Source organism: Schistocerca cancellata, chromosome 5 (genome assembly GCF_023864275.1).
Source record: "Schistocerca cancellata isolate TAMUIC-IGC-003103 chromosome 5, iqSchCanc2.1, whole genome shotgun sequence".
Classification (NCBI taxonomy): Eukaryota; Metazoa; Arthropoda; class Insecta; order Orthoptera; family Acrididae; genus Schistocerca; species Schistocerca cancellata.
Window position 1 is genome coordinate 146,344,545 of NC_064630.1, and position 19,360 is coordinate 146,363,904.

Sequence of the window (19,360 nt, forward strand, 5' to 3'; positions counted from 1 at the left end):
ACTTCCTGTCAATCTCATTTTTGAGACGTTTGTATTCCTTTTTGCCTGCTTCATTTACTGCATTTTTATATTTTCTCCTTTCATCAATTAAATTCAATATTTCTTCTGTCACCCAAGGATTACTATTAGCCTTCATCTTTTTACCTACTTGATCCTCTGCTGCCTTCACTACTTCATTCCTCAAAGCTACCCATTCTTCTTCTACTGTATTTCTTTCCCCCATTCTTGCCAATTGTTCCCTTATGCACTCCCCGAAACTCTATACAACCTCTGGTTCCTTCAGTTTATCCAGGTCCCATCTCCTCAAATTCCCACCTTTTTGCAGTTTCTTCAGTTTTAATCTACAGTTCATAACCAATAGATTGTGGTCAGAGTCCACATCTGCCCCTGGAAATGTCTTACAATTTAAAACCTGGTTCCTAAATCTCTGTCTTACCATTATATAGTCTATCTGATACCTTCTAGTATCTCCAGGATTCTTACATGTATACAACCTTCTTTTATGATTCTTGAACCAAGTGTTAGCTATAATTAAGTTGTGCTCTGTGCAAAATTCCACCAGGCGGCTTCCTCTTTCATTTCTTAGCCCCAATCCATATTCACCTACTATGTTTCCTTCTCTCCCTTTTCCTACTACCAAATTCCAGTCACCCATGACTATTAAATTTTCATCTCCCTTCACTATCTGAATAATTTCTTTTATTTCATCATACATTTCTTCAATTTCTTCATCATCTGCAGAGCTAGTTGGCATATAGACTTGTACTACTGTCGTAGGCGTGGGCTTCGTGTCTATCTTGGCCACAACAATGCGTTCGCTGTGCTGTTTGTAGTAGCTTACCCGCATTCCTATTTTTTTATTCATTATTATACCTACTCCTGCATTACCCCTATTTGATTTTGTATTTATAACCCTGTATTCACCTGACCAAAAGTCTTATTCCTCCTGCCGCCGAACTTCACTAATTCCCACTATATCTAACTTTAACCTGTCCATTTCCCTTTTTAAACTTTCTCACCTACCTGCCCGATTAAGGGGCCTGACATTCCACGCTCCGATCCGTAGAACGCCAGTTTTCTTTCTCCTGATAACGACATCCTCCTATGTAGTCCCGGCCCGGAGATCCGAATGGGGAACTATTTCACCTCCGGAATATTTTACCCAAGAGGACGCCATCATCATTTATCCATACAGTAAAGCTACATGCCCTCGGGAAAAATTACGGCCTTAGTTTCCCCTTTGCTTTCAGCCGTTCGCAGTACCAGCACAGCAAGGCCGTTTTGGTTAGTGTTACAAGGCCAGATCAGTCAATCATCCAGACTGTTGCCCCTGCAACTACTGAAAAGGCTGCTGCCCCTCTTCAGGAACCATATGTTTGTCTGGCCTCTCAACAGATACCCCTCCGTTGTGGTTGCACCTACGGTACGGCTGTCTGTATCGCTGAGGCACGCAAGCCTTCCCACCAATGGCAAGGTCTATGGTTCATGGGGGGTGGCAAACCTTGTAAGTCACAAAATATTGTAATCACATTGTTTCCATATTACGTGAGGGGGATATTGTAACGATACAGTAGTTGTCGATACCACTATTATTTTTCGGATTTTGGACAGGTCAATATTATCTCTGCTGCTTTTCTGAAAACTTTCATAAATTTTATATACAATATGTTATATTTCAAGCTAAAATTTATGAAAAGGGTTTACTTTATTTCTGAATATCACAATCAATAAGCACTAGCTCTGAATGTACAGTTAAAATAGTTTTTTTTAATGAAACAATTTGAAATTATGAATTGTGTGGAACACTTAAAATTTCTGGATTCATTTATGAAATAATAATCAAAATTAATAGAAATTAATTTGTCAAGAAAACTGTAAACCCTTTGGAATATGATTATTACCACATCTCTGGTGTGATTGGACAAATTTTTGTATTTTGGGCAACAATGTAATTTCGACTTTGTTAAAGTGAACATTAAAAAGACTGTATGATATACTAAAATGTGACAAAATGTACTAATGTAAAAACAAAAATTCTGCATCAACAATCTTCAAAATTATGTAGATCAAGTCAAACATGAGGACCTAAAATATGAGAATTTCAGCTTCAAGAATCAGACACCTAGACAAGAATAACTGGAGCCAACTCTACAAGAAAAGATAAGTAAACTAAAAAGTTTATTGTAATCTCACTCCTCTCAAATATTCAGAAAAGACTTTGCTTATTGTGAACAATAGCTGGAAATAGGAATGAGGGGGGAGATTACACAATCAATCGCTGAAAATTATGTTCAGCTGTTTGAAGACAATTTGGAGCCATTCATGGACTTCATGTTCCCAAAAAACAATAGAATTTTTATTGATCACAATGTCCCATGTCACCGTGTCACAACTCTTCACGACTGGTTTGAAGAATATTATGGACAATTCAAGCTAATGATTTGGTGACCCAGATCACCTTACATGAATCCTATGAGACATTTATGGAACATAATCTAGATATCAGTTCATACACAAAATCTAGCACTGGCAGCGCTTTCGCAATCATGGATGTCTGTAGAGGCAGCATGGTTCAATACTTCCGCAGTGGACTTCCAATGACTTGTTGAGTCATGCCATGTCAAGTTGCTGCACTGTAGTGGGCAAAAGGTGGTCCGACACAATACCATATTTATAGACTATAAGACTTACCTTTTTCTTTGAAAAATTGACGCCAAAATTCAGGCGTCTTATACTCAAAATTAATATAAAAATGTTACGTGTTTGACTTAAAATTACTTCCAGTTTTAAAAATGGCCATAAATTCAAAGCCATGGGAAACCTATCTCTATCTGCCAATCTGTATTCTGGGAGGACTTACTTCACAATTGCAACCTCTTAATGTCTTGATAAATAAACTATTTAAAGTGTATACGAGAGAGGAAAGGAAAAAATGGATGTTGGATGAAACACAACATGAATTCATGCCAAAAGCAGCTCTAAAATTACCTACAATCAAACAAGTGAGTCAGAGGATAAAACAGACATTTTCTAGAATGAAAGACAACACTATTGTTAAATAATTTAAGAAGTTCAGCTTAAGTAACACTCTTGATGGAAGTGAAGACCATCTTATATATGAAGAGGACGATGATGATGACGATGACGAGGAGGAGGAGGAGGAGGAGGAGGAGGAGGAGAAGTTCAGATGACATTTTCAGGCTTTTAAAGGTCAGTTCAGTTTTATAAACTATGAATTTTGTTTTAGTCTGGCTTTGCAGTATAATAATAAAAATGGTAAAAATGTTATTAAAAAAAAAATTGCTCACAAATTAATATGCATCTTACAGTCCAAAAAGTACAGTACTAGGAGGTATCTCATGACATTTGTTACCTCAGTGCATGACTCCTCTGGTTTGTGGTAATCGTACAACAGATACAAGTGTTACACACCTATATCTGCCGTGATGCATTCCAGACATGTCTGGTGAAAAACTAGTTAATTGAAAAAAGATACTTGGATCTCCTTGGTACCTTATATATGCGTAGTATGCATATGAGTTTTGGACTATGGGAATTTATACTCTCTTTGGTACCCTAAATCTACATGGTTGGGTCAATAAAAATTGGTAGAAGAGGCTAGCTTGACTTGTAAATTTTATTTTTTTTCCTTCATAGCTTATTAAAAGGGAAGGTGAAACCAAATAAGAGGTACAGACAACAAGGCCTAATTTATTTTGGAAATTTATTAACCAGATGAAGTTAAGATAATACTAAATTGGTTAACAGGAGAAGATATTTGGTATTGAGTGTGATGAATATTCTTGCGTAACTGAAGAGATGATAGTTTAAACTAGATTAGATTAGAGATTAGATTCAGTTTTCGTTCCACAGACCCAAAAAATGAGACGATTCTCTTGGGTGTGCAACATGTCGGAAAGTATAACAAGTACCCTGATCATTTGTCAGGAGACTGTCGAAATAGGTGAATACAATGTGGTAAACTGGAACAGCTAATATTTACAGAATTAACACACTGTCAGAATGAAACATTGTTATGCACTATTAATAAATTTATGATACACAAAATACCTAATTGTGACCATTGTGACCAAGTGCTATCAAAACTGAAATCTAAGAGATATTCTTTCGTAAGCTGGCTTACCAGTCTCTAATAAGATATTCATCTATGGAGTAGAAGGAGTTGCCTATCAAAAAGTCTTTCAAACTCTGTTTAAACTGTGCTTTATCTGGAATCATAAGAGATGTGAAATGTTTGACAGTCCTCTTTGTGGCTAGTCCATACATACCGGGTGATCAAAAAGTCAGTATAAATTTGAAAACTTAATAAACCACGGAATAATGTAGATAGAGAGGTAAAAATTGACACACATGCTTGGAATGACATGGGGTTTTATTAGAACAAAAAAAAAATACCCCATATTGCTAGACGCTTGAAAGATCCCTTGCACGCGTCGTTTGGTGATGATCGTGTGCTCAGCCGCCACTTTTGTCATGCTTGGCTTCCCAGGTCCCCAGACCTCAGTCTGTGCGATTATTGGCTTTGGGGTTACCTGAAGTCGCAAGTGTATCATGATCGACCGACATCTTTAGGGATACTGAAAGACAACATCCGACGCCAATGCCTCACCATAACTCCGGACATGCTTTACAGTGCTGTTCACAACATTATTCCTAGACTACAGCTATTGTTGAGGAATGATGATGGACATATTGAGCATTTCCTGTAAAGATCATCATCATTGCTTTGTCTTACTTTGTTATGCTAATTATTGCTATTCTGATCAGATGAAGTGCCATCTGTCGACATTTTTTTGAATGTTTGTATTTTTTTGGTTCTAATAAAACCCCATGTCATTCCAAGCATGTGTGTCAATTTGTACCTCTCTATCTACATTATTCCGTGATTTATTCAGTTTTCAAATTTTTGATCGCCCGGTATGAAGAAATAGTGGATGATAAGGATATCAAATGGCTGGTGGTTGATTTGGGGGAGGGGACCAAACAGTGAGGTCATGGGTCCCATCAGATTAGGAAAGGATGGGGAAGGAAGTTGGCTGTTCCCCTACAAAGCAACCATTCCAGCATTTGCCTGAAGTGATTTAGGGAAATCACGGAAAACCTAAATCAGGATGGCTGGACACGGGTTTGAACCATTGTCCTCCTGAATGTGAGTCCAGTGTGCTAACCACTGCACCAACTCACTCCTAAATCAGGATGGCTGGACACGGGTTTGAACCATCGTCCTCCCAAATGTGAGTCCAGTGTGCTAACCACTGCACCACCTCATTCGGTGCATATCAAATGAGGGATTTACCTGGTTGACATGTTCATGTAATCTGACAGAAATAATTCCATGTCAGTTACATGACAACAGCCACTAACAATTCCTTGTGGGTGATTCAAATGTAAGGAATAAGAAATGGAATGACTATGTAGTGATTTAAGACTTTAAAATTAAATAACATGAAACAATGTTTAGTATAAAAGGCATATGTCAATGGTTTTCAATTTTCCAAATCATTTGCCTAAGGAGAGAGATATGTGTTATAATGTATCACTCAATGAAAGTGATGTGTTGGACAACATCAACAAATGACGAGTGCTACCCATGAAAGTATTCTTTATTTAAGTAATTTAGAAGGAGACACTGTTTGAGAGTTTTTGCTATTTTTGCATGTACGGTATTCTGGTGCAGATGGATGCCACATGTATTTAAGATGGGACTACAAGAGCAGTTTTTGCAATGTCCCACCTATGAGATGTGCTATGTGCCATGGAATACATACACTACGTGATCAACAGTATCAGGACACCTCCAAAAACATATGTTTTTCACATCAGGTGCATTGTGCTGCCACCTACTGTCAGGTACTCCATATCAGCGACCTCAGTAATCATTAGACATCCTGAGAGAGCAGAATGGGGTGCTCCGCAGAACTCACGGACTTCAAACGTGGTGAGGTGATTTTGTGTCTCTTGTGTCATACGTCCACATGTGAGATTTCCACACTCCTAAACATCCCTAAGTCCACTGTTTCCAATGTGATATTGAAGTGGAAACATGAAGGGACACGTACAGTATGAAAGCATACAGGATGACCTTGTCTGTTGACTGACAGAGACCACTGACAGTTGCAGAGGGTCATAATAGGTAATAGGCAGACATCTATCCAGACCATCACACAGGAATTCCAAACTACATTAGGATCCACTGCAAGTCTATGACAGTTAGGTGAGAGGCAAGTAAACTTGGAATTTATGGTCAAGCGGCTGCTCACAAGCCACATATCATGCCGGTAAATGCCAAACGACACCTCGCTTGGTGTAAGGAGCGTAAACATTGAATGATTGAACAGTGGAAAAACTGTTGTGCAGACTGACTAATCAGCGTACACAATGAGGCAATCCGATGGCAGGGTGTGGGTATGGCAAATGCCCGGTGAACATCATCTGCCAGCCTGTGTAGTGCCAACCGTAAAATTCGGAGGCGGTGGTATTATGATGTGGTCATGTTTTTCATGGAGGGTGCTTGCACCCCTTGTTGTTTTGCACAGCACTATCACAGCACAGGCCTACACTGATGTTTTAAGCACCTTCTTGCTTCCCACTGTTGAAGAGCAATTCAGAGATGGCAATTGAATCTTTCAACACGACCTAGCACCTGTTCATAATGCACGGCTTGTGGCGGAGTGGTTACACAACAATAGCATCCCTGTAATGGGCTGGCCCTCACAGAATCCTGACCTGAATCCTATAGAACACCTTTGGGATGTTTTGGAATGGCAACTTCATGACAGGCCTCACCGACTGACATCGATACCTCTTCTCAGTGCAGTAGTCTGTGAAGAATGGGCTGCCATTACCCAAGAAACCTTCCAGTACCTGATTGAACATATGCCTGTGAGAGTGGAAGCTGTCATCAAGGCTAAGGGTGGGCCAAACTATATCAAATTCCATCAGTACCAATGGAGGGTGCCACGAACTTTTAAGTCATTTTCAGCCAGATGTCTGGATACTTTTCATCACATAGTGTAAGACCATGACAGGGTGATGTCACAGAAGAGAAAATACCATTAATTTGACAGGTCTATACAGAGTTGGATTAATTGTACATCTGAAAGAGTCAATGGGTTATGCCTGTTTGTGCATTGTACATGAAGTAGTTGCATGCTTTACAACAAGGCTCAATACATTCATATCTATGAAGGAGGACATTCTACTGGTCAGAAGAAAGTTGGATTTTAGGATATTTCATAGCTGCCAGTACAGCAGAAGTTGCAGAGGTGAGGTAGTTTGCAATGATGCAGAAATACACACTATTATTTTAATCAGTAAAGTAAAAGGCAGGAGGTTGGAATTAGTAGTTAACGGCAACCAAAAAATCACTGCAACCTACTGTCAAATTTGGGCTGTTAAGCTAAGATCCTTTATCCTTGTGACAAACAATACTCCAAAGTGCACAAAGTAATTGCTGAAGCACATCCAGAGTTTATAATTATACAGGACAGTCTTCACCAGCCTTGGAATCCCAGGCTTTAGTGAATGAATACCCAGCCTAAACTGACCAAGTTTTCCTATGTCCTCACGACTTAGTACACCCAAGAGAGGAAGAGTGGCTTATAAAGTATCATGGATGTGACAGCTATACTCCTTTCAATGCAGAAACAGAAGATAAGTGCATTGGTATGAGCCTTTTGTGGATCTCGAAGGGAGGAACCACAGTTGGGGGATCTTTCTTCCGGGGATGCCACAGAAAAATGGTAATTGTCTGGCTGCAGTGATCAGGTGGTTTTAAATGATAGTTAAGTTTTGGACCCTAGAGGAGATGTCTTCTCTATTATGTGAGTTGTCTGTGTGGCAATGGCACTAGGACTTGGAGGTAAAGTATTGATCACCTTACCTGGATTATGTCAAAGACTGTCATAATATTAACTCCCCTACATGAGATTACAAAATGGTGAAGTCTTTTAGATTTCCTTCCATCATCTAGGTATATCAGACAGTTGATCATTTTCTATTTTGCGTCCCTTTCCCCTTCTCAAATGCAGGACAGGCTGGTGATCCATGTGAGTGCACTCCTGAGCAGTTAATTCACACAGAAGATAGTTCCCTCTTGTATTTATCTTCTGTAGTCCACATAGTTGGGGCTCACAGGTACAGTATAAAAAAATATGCCCAAACCTCAAACATTTTATGTGTGTATGGTGATAGTGGAGGGATTAGATGAAGTTCACACCATGGCACTTTGCCCAATTCGTTGTTATTCGTAGAATGAAATCCCTAACATAGATGAGCCTCTGGATTTATTTCAGGCATAGTTATAGCCAGTACATGGCAAAGCTTGATGAAAAGACACACATCTTAGACTGTTCATCACGTTCACCGTCATCTTTCAAGTACCTGGGGATACAAAAAACTTTTCTTCAGTGCTTGCAATAAAGAACAATGGTTTACTCATCTTAAAGGAGTCTTTGTCCATGCTAGAGCACACCAAATACTTGGCAAACAACTTTTCTCTTCCTCCTTTGATCTGAAATCCTTACCATGGCGTAGTCGAGGGCAGGAAGATCTCTGCACTCAGAGACCATATCACACTGTAGGTCTCACTATAACTGGCTAGATAAGTTTTACAGAGGTCTAAGGAAAGCAAAGGCATACTACCACCAATAAGATCACACATACTAAAGCACTGTGATGCCAAAACCAATATAACAGCTGTAACTTTTCAACTTATGTAATTATTTTCAATGACTATACTTTCAGCTTTCATTATCTGCACTGGAATACATCATGTAACAGCACAGTGATACTGAAAAACTCTGTGTAGGACATGAAAAACTGAACTGAAAGATTGTTTAAAACTGATATTGGAGTAGTTCCTTTTTATGTGCCTATCAATTAAACAAAACCTTGAAGAAATTGTGAGTGCTTACATTATAGTAAGTTATACCATTATCAATCACAAACACTACTCTCTAAAACACTGTGCATATGATGGAAATGTTTATGGAAGATAATGAAATTACTTTTATTGGATTTCTTTCTCGCTATTATTTAATTTTAAACTGAATTTTCCTATGAACAGTTCCATTACAACAGTACTGATGCCATGCTCTCTCTCTGGGACACACTATTTCTCACTAGTAGGTTTTGGCAGGTCGACAGACACACAAACGAACACAAACATACACACAAAATTCAAGCTTTCGCAACAAACTGTTGCCTCATCAGGAAAGAGGGAAGGAGAGGGAAAGACGAAAGGATGTGGGTTTTAAGGGAGAGGGTAAGGAGTCATTCCAGTCCCGGGAGCGGAAAGACTTACCTTAGGGGGAAAAAAGGACGGGTATACACTCGCGCACACACACACACACACACGTGTGGATGGGTATGTGTGTGTGTGCGAGTGTATACCCGTCCTTTTTTCCCCCTAAGGTAAGTCTTTCCGCTCCCGGGACTGGAATGACTCCTTACCCTCTCCCTTAAAACCCACATCCTTTCGTCTTTCCCTCTCCTTCCCTCTTTCCTGATGAGGCAACAGTTTGTTGCGAAAGCTTGAATTTTGTGTGTATGTTTGTGTTCGTTTGTGTGTCTGTCGACCTGCCAGCACTTTCATTTGGTAAGTCACATTATCTTTGTTTTTAGGTATATTTTTCCTTCGTGGAATGTTTCCTTCTATTATAATCACTAGTAGGTTTTTTTTTTCATATATTCATTACTTTGCACTCCATCATGTTTTTAATTATCATCATTCCATACCCATCAAACACAATGGTGCATACATTTACAAATAATGCAAGGATAATCCTTCAAATTCATAGACAAACACAAAAACTGGAATGTGGCAGAAAATTGCAAAACAGCCAACCATGTGCAAACAGAAACTGGGACAGAGGAAGAAAACATACAACTGACATAGGAGGCTCAGACAAGACAGGATAGTTGTTACATTGAAACAAGGCCAGAAAGCAAGAAAACAGAGTCATGGGACACATGATTATATAAGAACTTAAAACTTAAGAATATGCAGATGAATTATAGGTATCTGCTACAGAGGAAATTCCCAGTGTCAGAGTTGGGCTAGTGCGCGATAGTCCCCCTTCCTGAAACTTTGTTGTAGTGATAACCTAATACAAGTCAAGGTTAGGTTCGGAAGTGACAGTTTGGATGTGAGTTGCAGAATACAAAATTAAGGTTGTGGTAATCGATTTAGCATTAGCATAGCCTCACATCTACATTTCTGGAAGGGATGAAAACTCCTTTCTTTCTGAATTGTTAGTCCCACAGATATGCACGAGAACGTCCACAAAGTTTTGAAGGCAGGAAAAAGGTACTGGTGGATGTAAAGCTGTGAGGATGGAACACGAGTCATGCTTGCATAGCTCAGTTGGTAGAGCACTTGCATGGAAAAGGTAAAGATCCAGGGTTTGAGTCTCCTCTGGCACAACAGTTTTAATCTGCCATGAAGTTTCAAATCCCCGCACACTCCACTGCAGAGTGAAAATTCATTCTGCAGACACATATGAAGATCAGAAAGCAATGCTCATGGCAAATCTCTTTTGAGGCTTGCTTAAAAATTTTCCCCATATTTTAACGACAGCTAAGTAGCGATTAAAGGGCACCTGAAACGTGACCATCTGTCAGAGTAGTGTCTCTCTGCCAGTCAGGAAGTTAATGAATTATGAACTTTCCTACGCATGTTACCATTTTGTTAACAGATAACAAATATAACCAAAAATGCCAAAATGTACCAATTTTGCCTATCTTTGGTACCATGTATCTTAAAACAGTCACCTCAGATTTTTAATAGTGCTGAAAAGAACTCATTTACATCTACGTGAAACACTTATTTTTGTTCCAAGGCCACCTCATCTGAAATTTTGTTCACGTATTGGGCTTTTATCTGTACATTTACATACTGTTTGTTAGCTCATTGCTCAACATATGCCCGACTCCTGTTTCTTTTGCAAAATGTGTTTGAAGCAGTGTTGCCTTACGGCTTCATTGATGTCATGAATTATTCTATACATTGAGTTTAAGATTCCAAAATAAGGTTAATGCCTGTAGTGACTAGAAACTTGTCATAGCAATGTCAGAAGTGAACTTGTGGTATGAAATTAAAGTAGACCAGTTAAATTCTTGTAGTTTTGAAAATGTTGTAAATTCTGTTTGCCATTTAACTGTGTACAAAACCTTAAAAGAATTCCTTTAGAAGAACAACAGCTGGTTAATGGACAATGTGATTTATGTTTGGATATGCTCATACATGCTTTTATCAAGAAGCACTAGTCTTCCCTAAAATGCAAAATCTGCATCATGTTGAAGATTCTATTATTATAGTCTTCACTAAAACGTAAAATATGCATCATGTTGAAAATGCAATTATGAAGAAAACTGATGTACTTCATGGACCAGATCATAGTGAATTGTAGCAACCGATTGCAAGGAAACAATTTTTAATTATTTTAATTACAAGCTGATAAAAAAATGAAAAGTTATATACAAATCATACAGGAATCCTATTCTGACCATAATTCCCCAGGACTGGTCGATGAAAAAGACTGGATGAATTTTGTGTTTTACAAAGGAATGAAACAGAAAAAAGCAATACTGACTGAGACAGTGCAAAGGGAAAGCATGAAAAGAAGTGGGCTTAAAAAATTTGGCATTGAATTTTGGAAATTTATTAAGCTCAATAACTTAGTCAAATTTGTCCACAGAGAAAGAGCTATTTCCATTAGACTACACAGAGAAAATGTTCTGGGAGAACATTACTTGCTACTGAGCTATATGAAAAAGTGTTTATTGGTTAAAAAAATAAATTGACTGAAATTGGATTTTCATAATTTTGTGAATTATATTCCAGGTAATGTGTAACTGTACGTGCAGTTGGTTCACATTCAGTTTGCGTGTATGATGTACAGCTACAAGGAATAAAAAGGCATGGGATCGGGCAGACTGACAAACCTGAGAACTCACTGGTATCTAGTGGGCCAGAGGAAAGAATCAGCCAGTTTGGAACAGGGTATATAATAATGAAGAAAACTAGGAAAGGCTTATTAGAAATTGAACCCATAAATGAAAGAATGTGCAGACTTGGAGCAGCTGGCCACACACAAGTGGATTTCTATGATGGGTCAGAACTGTGGGCCTGTAACGCTGGTATCTCTGATGGCTTTGGCCACGCAATCTGAAGCCCGTTATTTCCCACTAATGTACAGACCCCGCCTGTCGGATCTAGTCTCACCAATCCATCCGCAGGCCAGGTCCATGTGTGTGTGGGGGGGCAAATTGGCAGATTTCCACAATTTATCCGTGGACCCATGACTGTGGTGCATGTTCAACAGGCTAGAGGCCGTCGCCAACAGATTTCAGAAGTTGCAACAGAGTCTGTGGCTAAGTGGTTGGAGGGTCATGTCTTCACTAACACACAGTTAGGGACTGCAAGTGTTCAAGAATCCATTGAAAATATATTTAGCCCACTGCTAAATTTCTTCATGTGTGGCCAGCCAATAAAAGGGAAATTTGGGAACATATCAGTAATAAATGCACATGCACCAATGAAGGAAAAGGGTGATATATAAAAAAGCAGCTCTATGTAGACCTGAAACAAGTTTGTTATGTAGTACCTATGAATGATTTGATGCTAGTAGTAGGTCATTCCAATATAAAAATAGGGAATAATGAGCAACAACAAGGAGTTTCTGGAAAACAATCATAGCACAAAGAAAACAATGAGAATGGAGTTCTACAGTGCCAATTTGCAGCAAAGAATAACACAATAATTAAGAGCACCTGCTTCCCACACAAAAGGATTTGTCTGTGTGCATGAAAGCCTGCAGTTGTTGAAATAGTCAACCAGCTTTGTCATACTTTAGTGAATGCCAGGTAATCCACCTGAATGATAGACATACAGAACTGCAAAGGGCCAAATTGTAACTCAGATCACTTTGTGGTTGAGAAAGAAACTACCATTACCAAACAAAAACAGAACCAGAAAAGAGGATGAAATGTAATATAGAAAAACTTAAAACTCCCAATGAAACAAAAATAATACCAACTAACACTAAATTGAGCAATGAAGAGCCTCCAGCAGGATTAGGTGCAAGGTGGAGCAGGATTGATAAAAACAATTAATGATGCTGCAGAAGAAATAATACACTCCTGGAAATTGAAATAAGAACACCGTGAATTCATTGTCCCAGGAAGGGGAAACTTTATTGACACATTCCTGGGGTCAGATACATCACATGATCACACTGACAGAACCACAGGCACATAGACACAGGCAACAGAGCATGCACAATGTCGGCACTAGTACAGTGTATATCCACCTTTCGCAGCAATGCAGGCTGCTGTTCTCCCATGGAGACAATCGTAGAGATGCTGGATGTAGTCCTGTGGAACGGCTTGCCATGCCATTTCCACCTGGCGCCTCAGTTGGACCAGCGTTCGTGCTGGACGTGCAGACCGCGTGAGACGACGCTTCATCCAGTCCCAAACATGCTCAATGGGGGACAGATCCGGAGATCTTGCTGGCCAGGGTAGTTGACTTACACCTTCTAGAGCACTTTGGGTGGCACGGGATACATGCGGACGTGCATTGTCCTGTTGGAACAGCAAGTTCCCTTGCCGGTCTAGGAATGGTAGAACGATGGGTTCGATGACGGTTTGGATGTACCGTGCACTATTCAGTGTCCCCTCGACGATCACCAGTGGTGTACGGCCAGTGTAGGAGATCGCTCCCCACACCATGATGCCGGGTGTTGGCCCTGTGTGCCTCGGTCGTATGCAGTCCTGATTGTGTCGCTCACCTGCACGGCGCCAAACACGCATACGACCATCATTGGCACCAAAGCAGAAGCGACTCTCATCGCTGAAGACGACACGTCTCCATTCGTCCCTCCATTCACGCCTGTCGCGACACCACTGGAGGCGGGCTGCACGATGTTGGGGCGTGAGCGGAAGACGGCCTAACGGTGTGCGGGACCGTAGCCCAGCTTCATGGAGACGGTTGCGAATGGTCCTCGCCGATACCGCAGGAGCAACAGTGTCCCTAATTTGCTGGGAAGTGGCGGTGCGGTCCCCTACGGCACTGCGTAGGATCCTACGGTCTTGGCGTGCATCCGTGCGTCGCTGCGGTCCGGTCCCAGGTCGACGGGCACGTGCACCTTCCGCCGACCACTGGCGACAACATCGATGTACTGTGGAGACCTCACGCCCCACGTGTTGAGCAATTCGGCGGTACGTCCACCCGGCCTCCCGCATGCCCACTATACGCCCTCGCTCAAAGTCCGTCAGCTGCACATACGGTTCACGTCCACGCTGTCGCGGCATGCTACCCGTGTTAAAGACTGCGATGGAGCTCCGTATGCCACGGCAAACTGGCTGACACTGACGGCGGCGGTGCACAAATGCTGCGCAGCTAGCGCCATTCGACGGCCAACACCGCGGTTCCTGGTGTGTCCGCTGTGCCGTGCGTGTGATCATTGCTTGTACAGCCCTCTCGCAGTGTCCGGAGCAAGTATGGTGGGTCTGACACACCGGTGTCAATGTGTTCTTTTTTCCATTTCCAGGAGTGTAGATGTGAGAAGAAACAAAAGAATTCAGGACAATCTGACGATGATAAATATAAATAGGATGTGTTTCAAAGGACTGTCCTTTTTTAATTACTTGGGATCCTTAATATCTTGCAATCAAAGAACAGAGCTTACTTTGCTTATCTACATCGCTTCAGAACCAGTCTTGTTCCAAAAGGATGAAACTCTTAGTATATAATTAACACACAAGTTCACATAGTTGTCACATATGGGTCAAAAGATGACAGGAATACTTTAAGAACCTTTGCAGTAAAGGTATTACATAAAATTTCTTGTCCAATAAAGGAAGAAGAAGGCTGGAGGATACATCGTAGCACTGAGCTATAGGCATTAATACAAGGAAGAAATATAGTAAAATTTGTCAAATTATAATGAATAAGATGGCCAGGGCACGTGAAAGGAATGGTGGAAGATAGAATACAATTTAAGAAAATGATGTGAAGTGTGACCCATGCAGCTTAGTGAAAAGGGAGACCTAGAAGAAAGTTGATTGATGATGTAATAGAAAATCTCACCAGTATGGGAGTCCAAGGGTAGAAAACAGTTGAAAAAACTGAGAAGTATGGTGGAAAATAGATAAAGTCAAGGCTCTCCAAGGACTGTAGTGCTTCAGCAGAAGATGATCTACACCAATTTATATATAGACCTGAAAATAAGACCAAGTTCATGCAACTCTTTTAGATATATTCAGTGCAAAATCCATCAAAACTGATGACGATCAAGCTAAAATCCTTACATTACTCAACATGGAATTGCCATGTCATATAAGTTAAATTCAGTTGTTCTAGGTTATTGAGGAATAACAGTACAATAAGCAATGTACACCTTGTTGAGAAGCTGGACGTAACCCAGTGTTATGGAAAAGAAAATAGGAGAAGGCGAAAAATTAAATTAAACAAATAACCAGCAGAGAGCTGGGCTGGCTAGATCAAGACAAAGGGATGGAGAAGGGAAGAAATCATAAAGAAAGAAAATGTGCTAGGATAAGTATTTAGCCTAGTCATGGGAAACACTTTTACTTAACATCTTCACTGCCATCACTGACCCCATCAAGATCTCACATTTGGCACCATGGCCGGGCCTGGCGGCGAAACATCAATCACTGCGTTTGTAGTAGTCAACATAATAAAATATCAACCTATTCAAGTAACCTAATTAGATTACTTCATAAATCAACACAATTGTATCATCTTGATCATATAAAATTTGTGCACAGTAATTATGTTAAAGGAAAGTTGATATCTTTTGGTATGACAGACCAATACCTTTGCAAGAACTTCTTGCCACACTTCGTTCTTTACAGCACTCACATATTTTTGTGGAAAGTAATTCATTATAAGCAAATGCTACTCCACTCAATGCTGTTTTAATTCATATACTGATCACCAAGCCACACATAGGCAATACTTTGATCACAGAATAAGCCTTACTGCCGTTCACAACTACGGGAGTACATAAAGGTGCCTGATGGCTATCTGTGCCATGGTCGAAACATTGGGTATGACCCCCCTCCTCCTCCTCATCTTGAGAGGAAATTGTGAATCTTATTACTACCATGTGTACTAACCTACAATTATTATCCAGCACCAACATTTGTAATTTGATAATTACACTACAGAACTTGCAGTGAATTAACAGCAGTTTAATGAACCCTCAAACATGAAGTACTGGTTCAGTTAAGGCAAGAATAAGTATTGAATTGGTTATAACTTGTTGAATGAAACATGTTGATACTGCTCGAGGTGACTTGAGTCACGTTTATGTAAACTGGTTTTTTTCCCACATCAGAACCCCAGTGATTGGAGTATGAAAATAGCCCCATCCTCTTGATAGTATATGTGACCTTAGTGTATTATCTATCAGTTTAATAAGTCACAGCTGCAAAATACTAACGTGAATTCTTCACAGACAAATGGAAAAACTGGTAGAAGCCGACCTCAGGGAAGATCAGTTTGGATTCCGTAGAAATGTTGGAACACGTGAGGCAATACTGACCCTACGACTTATCTTAGAAGAAAGATTAAGGAAAGGCAAACCTATGTTTCTAGCATTTGTAGACTTAGAGAAAGCTTTTAACAATGTTGACTGCAATACTCTCTCAAATTCTGAAGGTGGAAGGGGTAAAATACAGGGAGCGAAAGGCTATTTACAATTTGTACAGAAACCAGATGGCAGTTATAAGAGTCGAGGGGCATGAAAGGGAAGCAGTGGTGGGGAAGGGAGTGAGACAGGGTTGTAGCCTTTCCCCGATGTTCTTCAATTTGTATATTGAGCAAGCAGTAAAGGAAACAAAAGAAAAATTCGGAGTAGGCATTAAAATCCATGGAGAAGAAATAAAAACTTTAAGGTTCGCCGATGACATTGTAATTCTGTCAGAGACAGCAAAGGTCTTGGAAGAGCAGTTGAATGGAATGGACAGTGTCTTAATAGGAGGGTATAAGATAAACATCAACAAAAGCAAAATGAGGATAATGGAATGTAGTCGAATTAAGTCGGGTGATGCTGAGGGAATTAGTTTAGCAAATAAGACACTTAAGGTAGTAAAGGACTTTTGCTATTTGGGGAGCAAAATAACTGATGATGGTCGAAGTAGAGGGGGTATAAAATGATTACTGGCAATGGCAAGGAAAGCATTTCTGAAGAAGAGAAATTTGTTAACATCGAGTATAGATTTAAGTGTCAGGAAGTCTTTTCTGAAAGTATTTGTATGGAGTGTAGCCATGTATGGAAGTGAAACATGGATGATAAATAGTTTAGACAAGAAAAGAATAGAAGCTTTCGAAACGTGATGCTACAGAAGAATGCTAAAGATTAGATGGGTAGATCACATAACTAGTTAGGAAGTATTGAATAGAATTGGGGAGAAGAGGAGTTTGTGGCACAACTTGACCAGAAGAAGTCATCGGTTGGTAGGACATGTTCTGAGGCATCAAGGGATCACCAATTTAGTACTGGAGGGCAGTGTGGAGGGTAAAAATCGTAGAGAGAGACCAAGAGATGAATACACTAAGCAGATTCAGGAGGATGTAGGCTGCAGTAGGTACTGGGAGATGAAGAGGCTTGCACAGGATAAAGTAGCATGCAGAGCTGCATCAAACCAGTCTCAGGACTGAAGACCACAACTACAACAACAACAACAACAGTGTATTATGTTCAAATTTGTCACATGAAAATCACATTACATGCAGCTGTCCCTACAAGGTGTCAAATATGTATCATTCACAATCTCATTGCATTTCTTTTTTGCCTTTTGAAAATACCACAGAACAAATCTTTATGTTCAATGACAAACTGTTGTACTCCCACATATGTTGTATGTTGTTATTGCCAACTTGCTTATAATTAATATACGCAGGATCATTTAACCTCCTCTCGACCTGAGCCACTGAAAATCCTCATATAATGGCATTATATACGTGAAAAATAGAAATTACTACAGCTGTACCTGTAGACCGCAGCATCCTATCGCTGACAGTATAGAAGCATTGTGAATTACTTTACATTCAACCCCGGCTTCTTTCGCTCGAAGTACTAAATCTGTGTGTGTTGTAGCGCCGAACGGATCGCCCACGACCAGAAAAGCAACATCTTTAACATCGGCTGCTTCCAAAATCTCGGACGACCGTTGTTCAACTAAATCACGATCCGCAATAATCAGGTCTCGGCCGTAAAATTGTTCCTGCAAAGTTTTATCAATTACTTACAAAGAAAACAATATCTGGTTTCATTCAAATTACAATTAACTTGAACGTACTAACGCCTCCTTCCCATCACACAAAATAGATGTGTACGCTTCGAGATACACTCTATCAGCCCTTCTGACCACTTCTAATCCTTTTACTGTAATATCTTTCACATCACTCAGCCCCAAACCAACAACGTAGAGCATTCTGGATACTATCCCGGATCATATAAGAATCTAGGATACTAAAAAACAGACTAACTCGCAAGGTTTCAAACTTGGATGGGTGGATGGACGGATGAATGACTTCAAACACTTAGTCGTACTGTTAGTATACCACAACTCATTTATTTGACTAAGGGCGCAAATGAATTCACATTCTGAACACAGGTTACCAAAGACAGACTTCCATCAGTAAAGCCACTTATACAAGGACAGTAGAAGCACAGTCTAACATAACACTCGCGAGTCGCGACACTTCGCCTCGATTTTGTTGCCTACAGCGCCCCAAGCGGCCGGAAGGTTACACTGCGTCACTGTGAGTTCGGCGCTATCGTGAAAGAGAATAGTGGTTGTTTATTTTGACTTATACAATGGTTTTTACTGGCGGGAGCGTTTGTAGCGCAATAAATTGCAGCAACAACAGGAAGAAGACACCACTTTTAGGAGCAGGAAATGGCTTGTTAATAGCAGACGAGAAGACCTTACGAAGAAAGACCCAGTTTACATGAATAATAAACTAGGTTTCGTTCGCCACATTTCGAACAAAACCAGTTCATAAACGCAGACAACAACAACCTCGTGTCGAATGCAGTACCCACAAAGATTCGAAAGGCAATCTAAAGCAGTAAAACAGTCCTATGACACAGAAGCAGCTGGTTCAACTCTCCATGTATCAGTGCCAGATTCGTGTGAATCATCAACACAGACCTGCTTTGACCATGAAGTGGTTAGATTAAGTGCAGTTGTCCGTCTCTTACAATCTTACAAAAGCGTGTGAAGTGTCAGAATGTGCAAATCGCTAGACTTCGAGCGAAACTATTACGGGACAAGGAAAGTGGCTACAGACAGCGACAGA

General features: G+C 40.2%; 1 protein-coding gene across 4 annotated transcripts in view; it reads right to left on the reverse strand.

The window, feature by feature from the left end:
- The window catches only part of LOC126187416 (diphthine methyl ester synthase), a 118,358-nt gene extending 99,604 nt beyond the window's left edge, over nt 1-18,754 (reverse strand). Inside the window, exons 1-2 of one of the 4 annotated variants that reach the window (XM_049928483.1) lie at nt 18,355-18,754; nt 18,046-18,279 (exon numbers count right to left, since the gene is read on the reverse strand). In XM_049928483.1, the coding sequence (XP_049784440.1) occupies nt 18,046-18,279; nt 18,355-18,489 (369 nt within the window). In that variant the 5' untranslated portion in view covers nt 18,490-18,754. The remainder of the gene's footprint in view (nt 1-18,045; nt 18,280-18,354) is intronic. The other 3 variants (XM_049928487.1, XM_049928485.1, XM_049928484.1) reach the window with 3 other exon arrangements.
- Between the last annotated feature and the right edge of the window lie 606 nt (nt 18,755-19,360).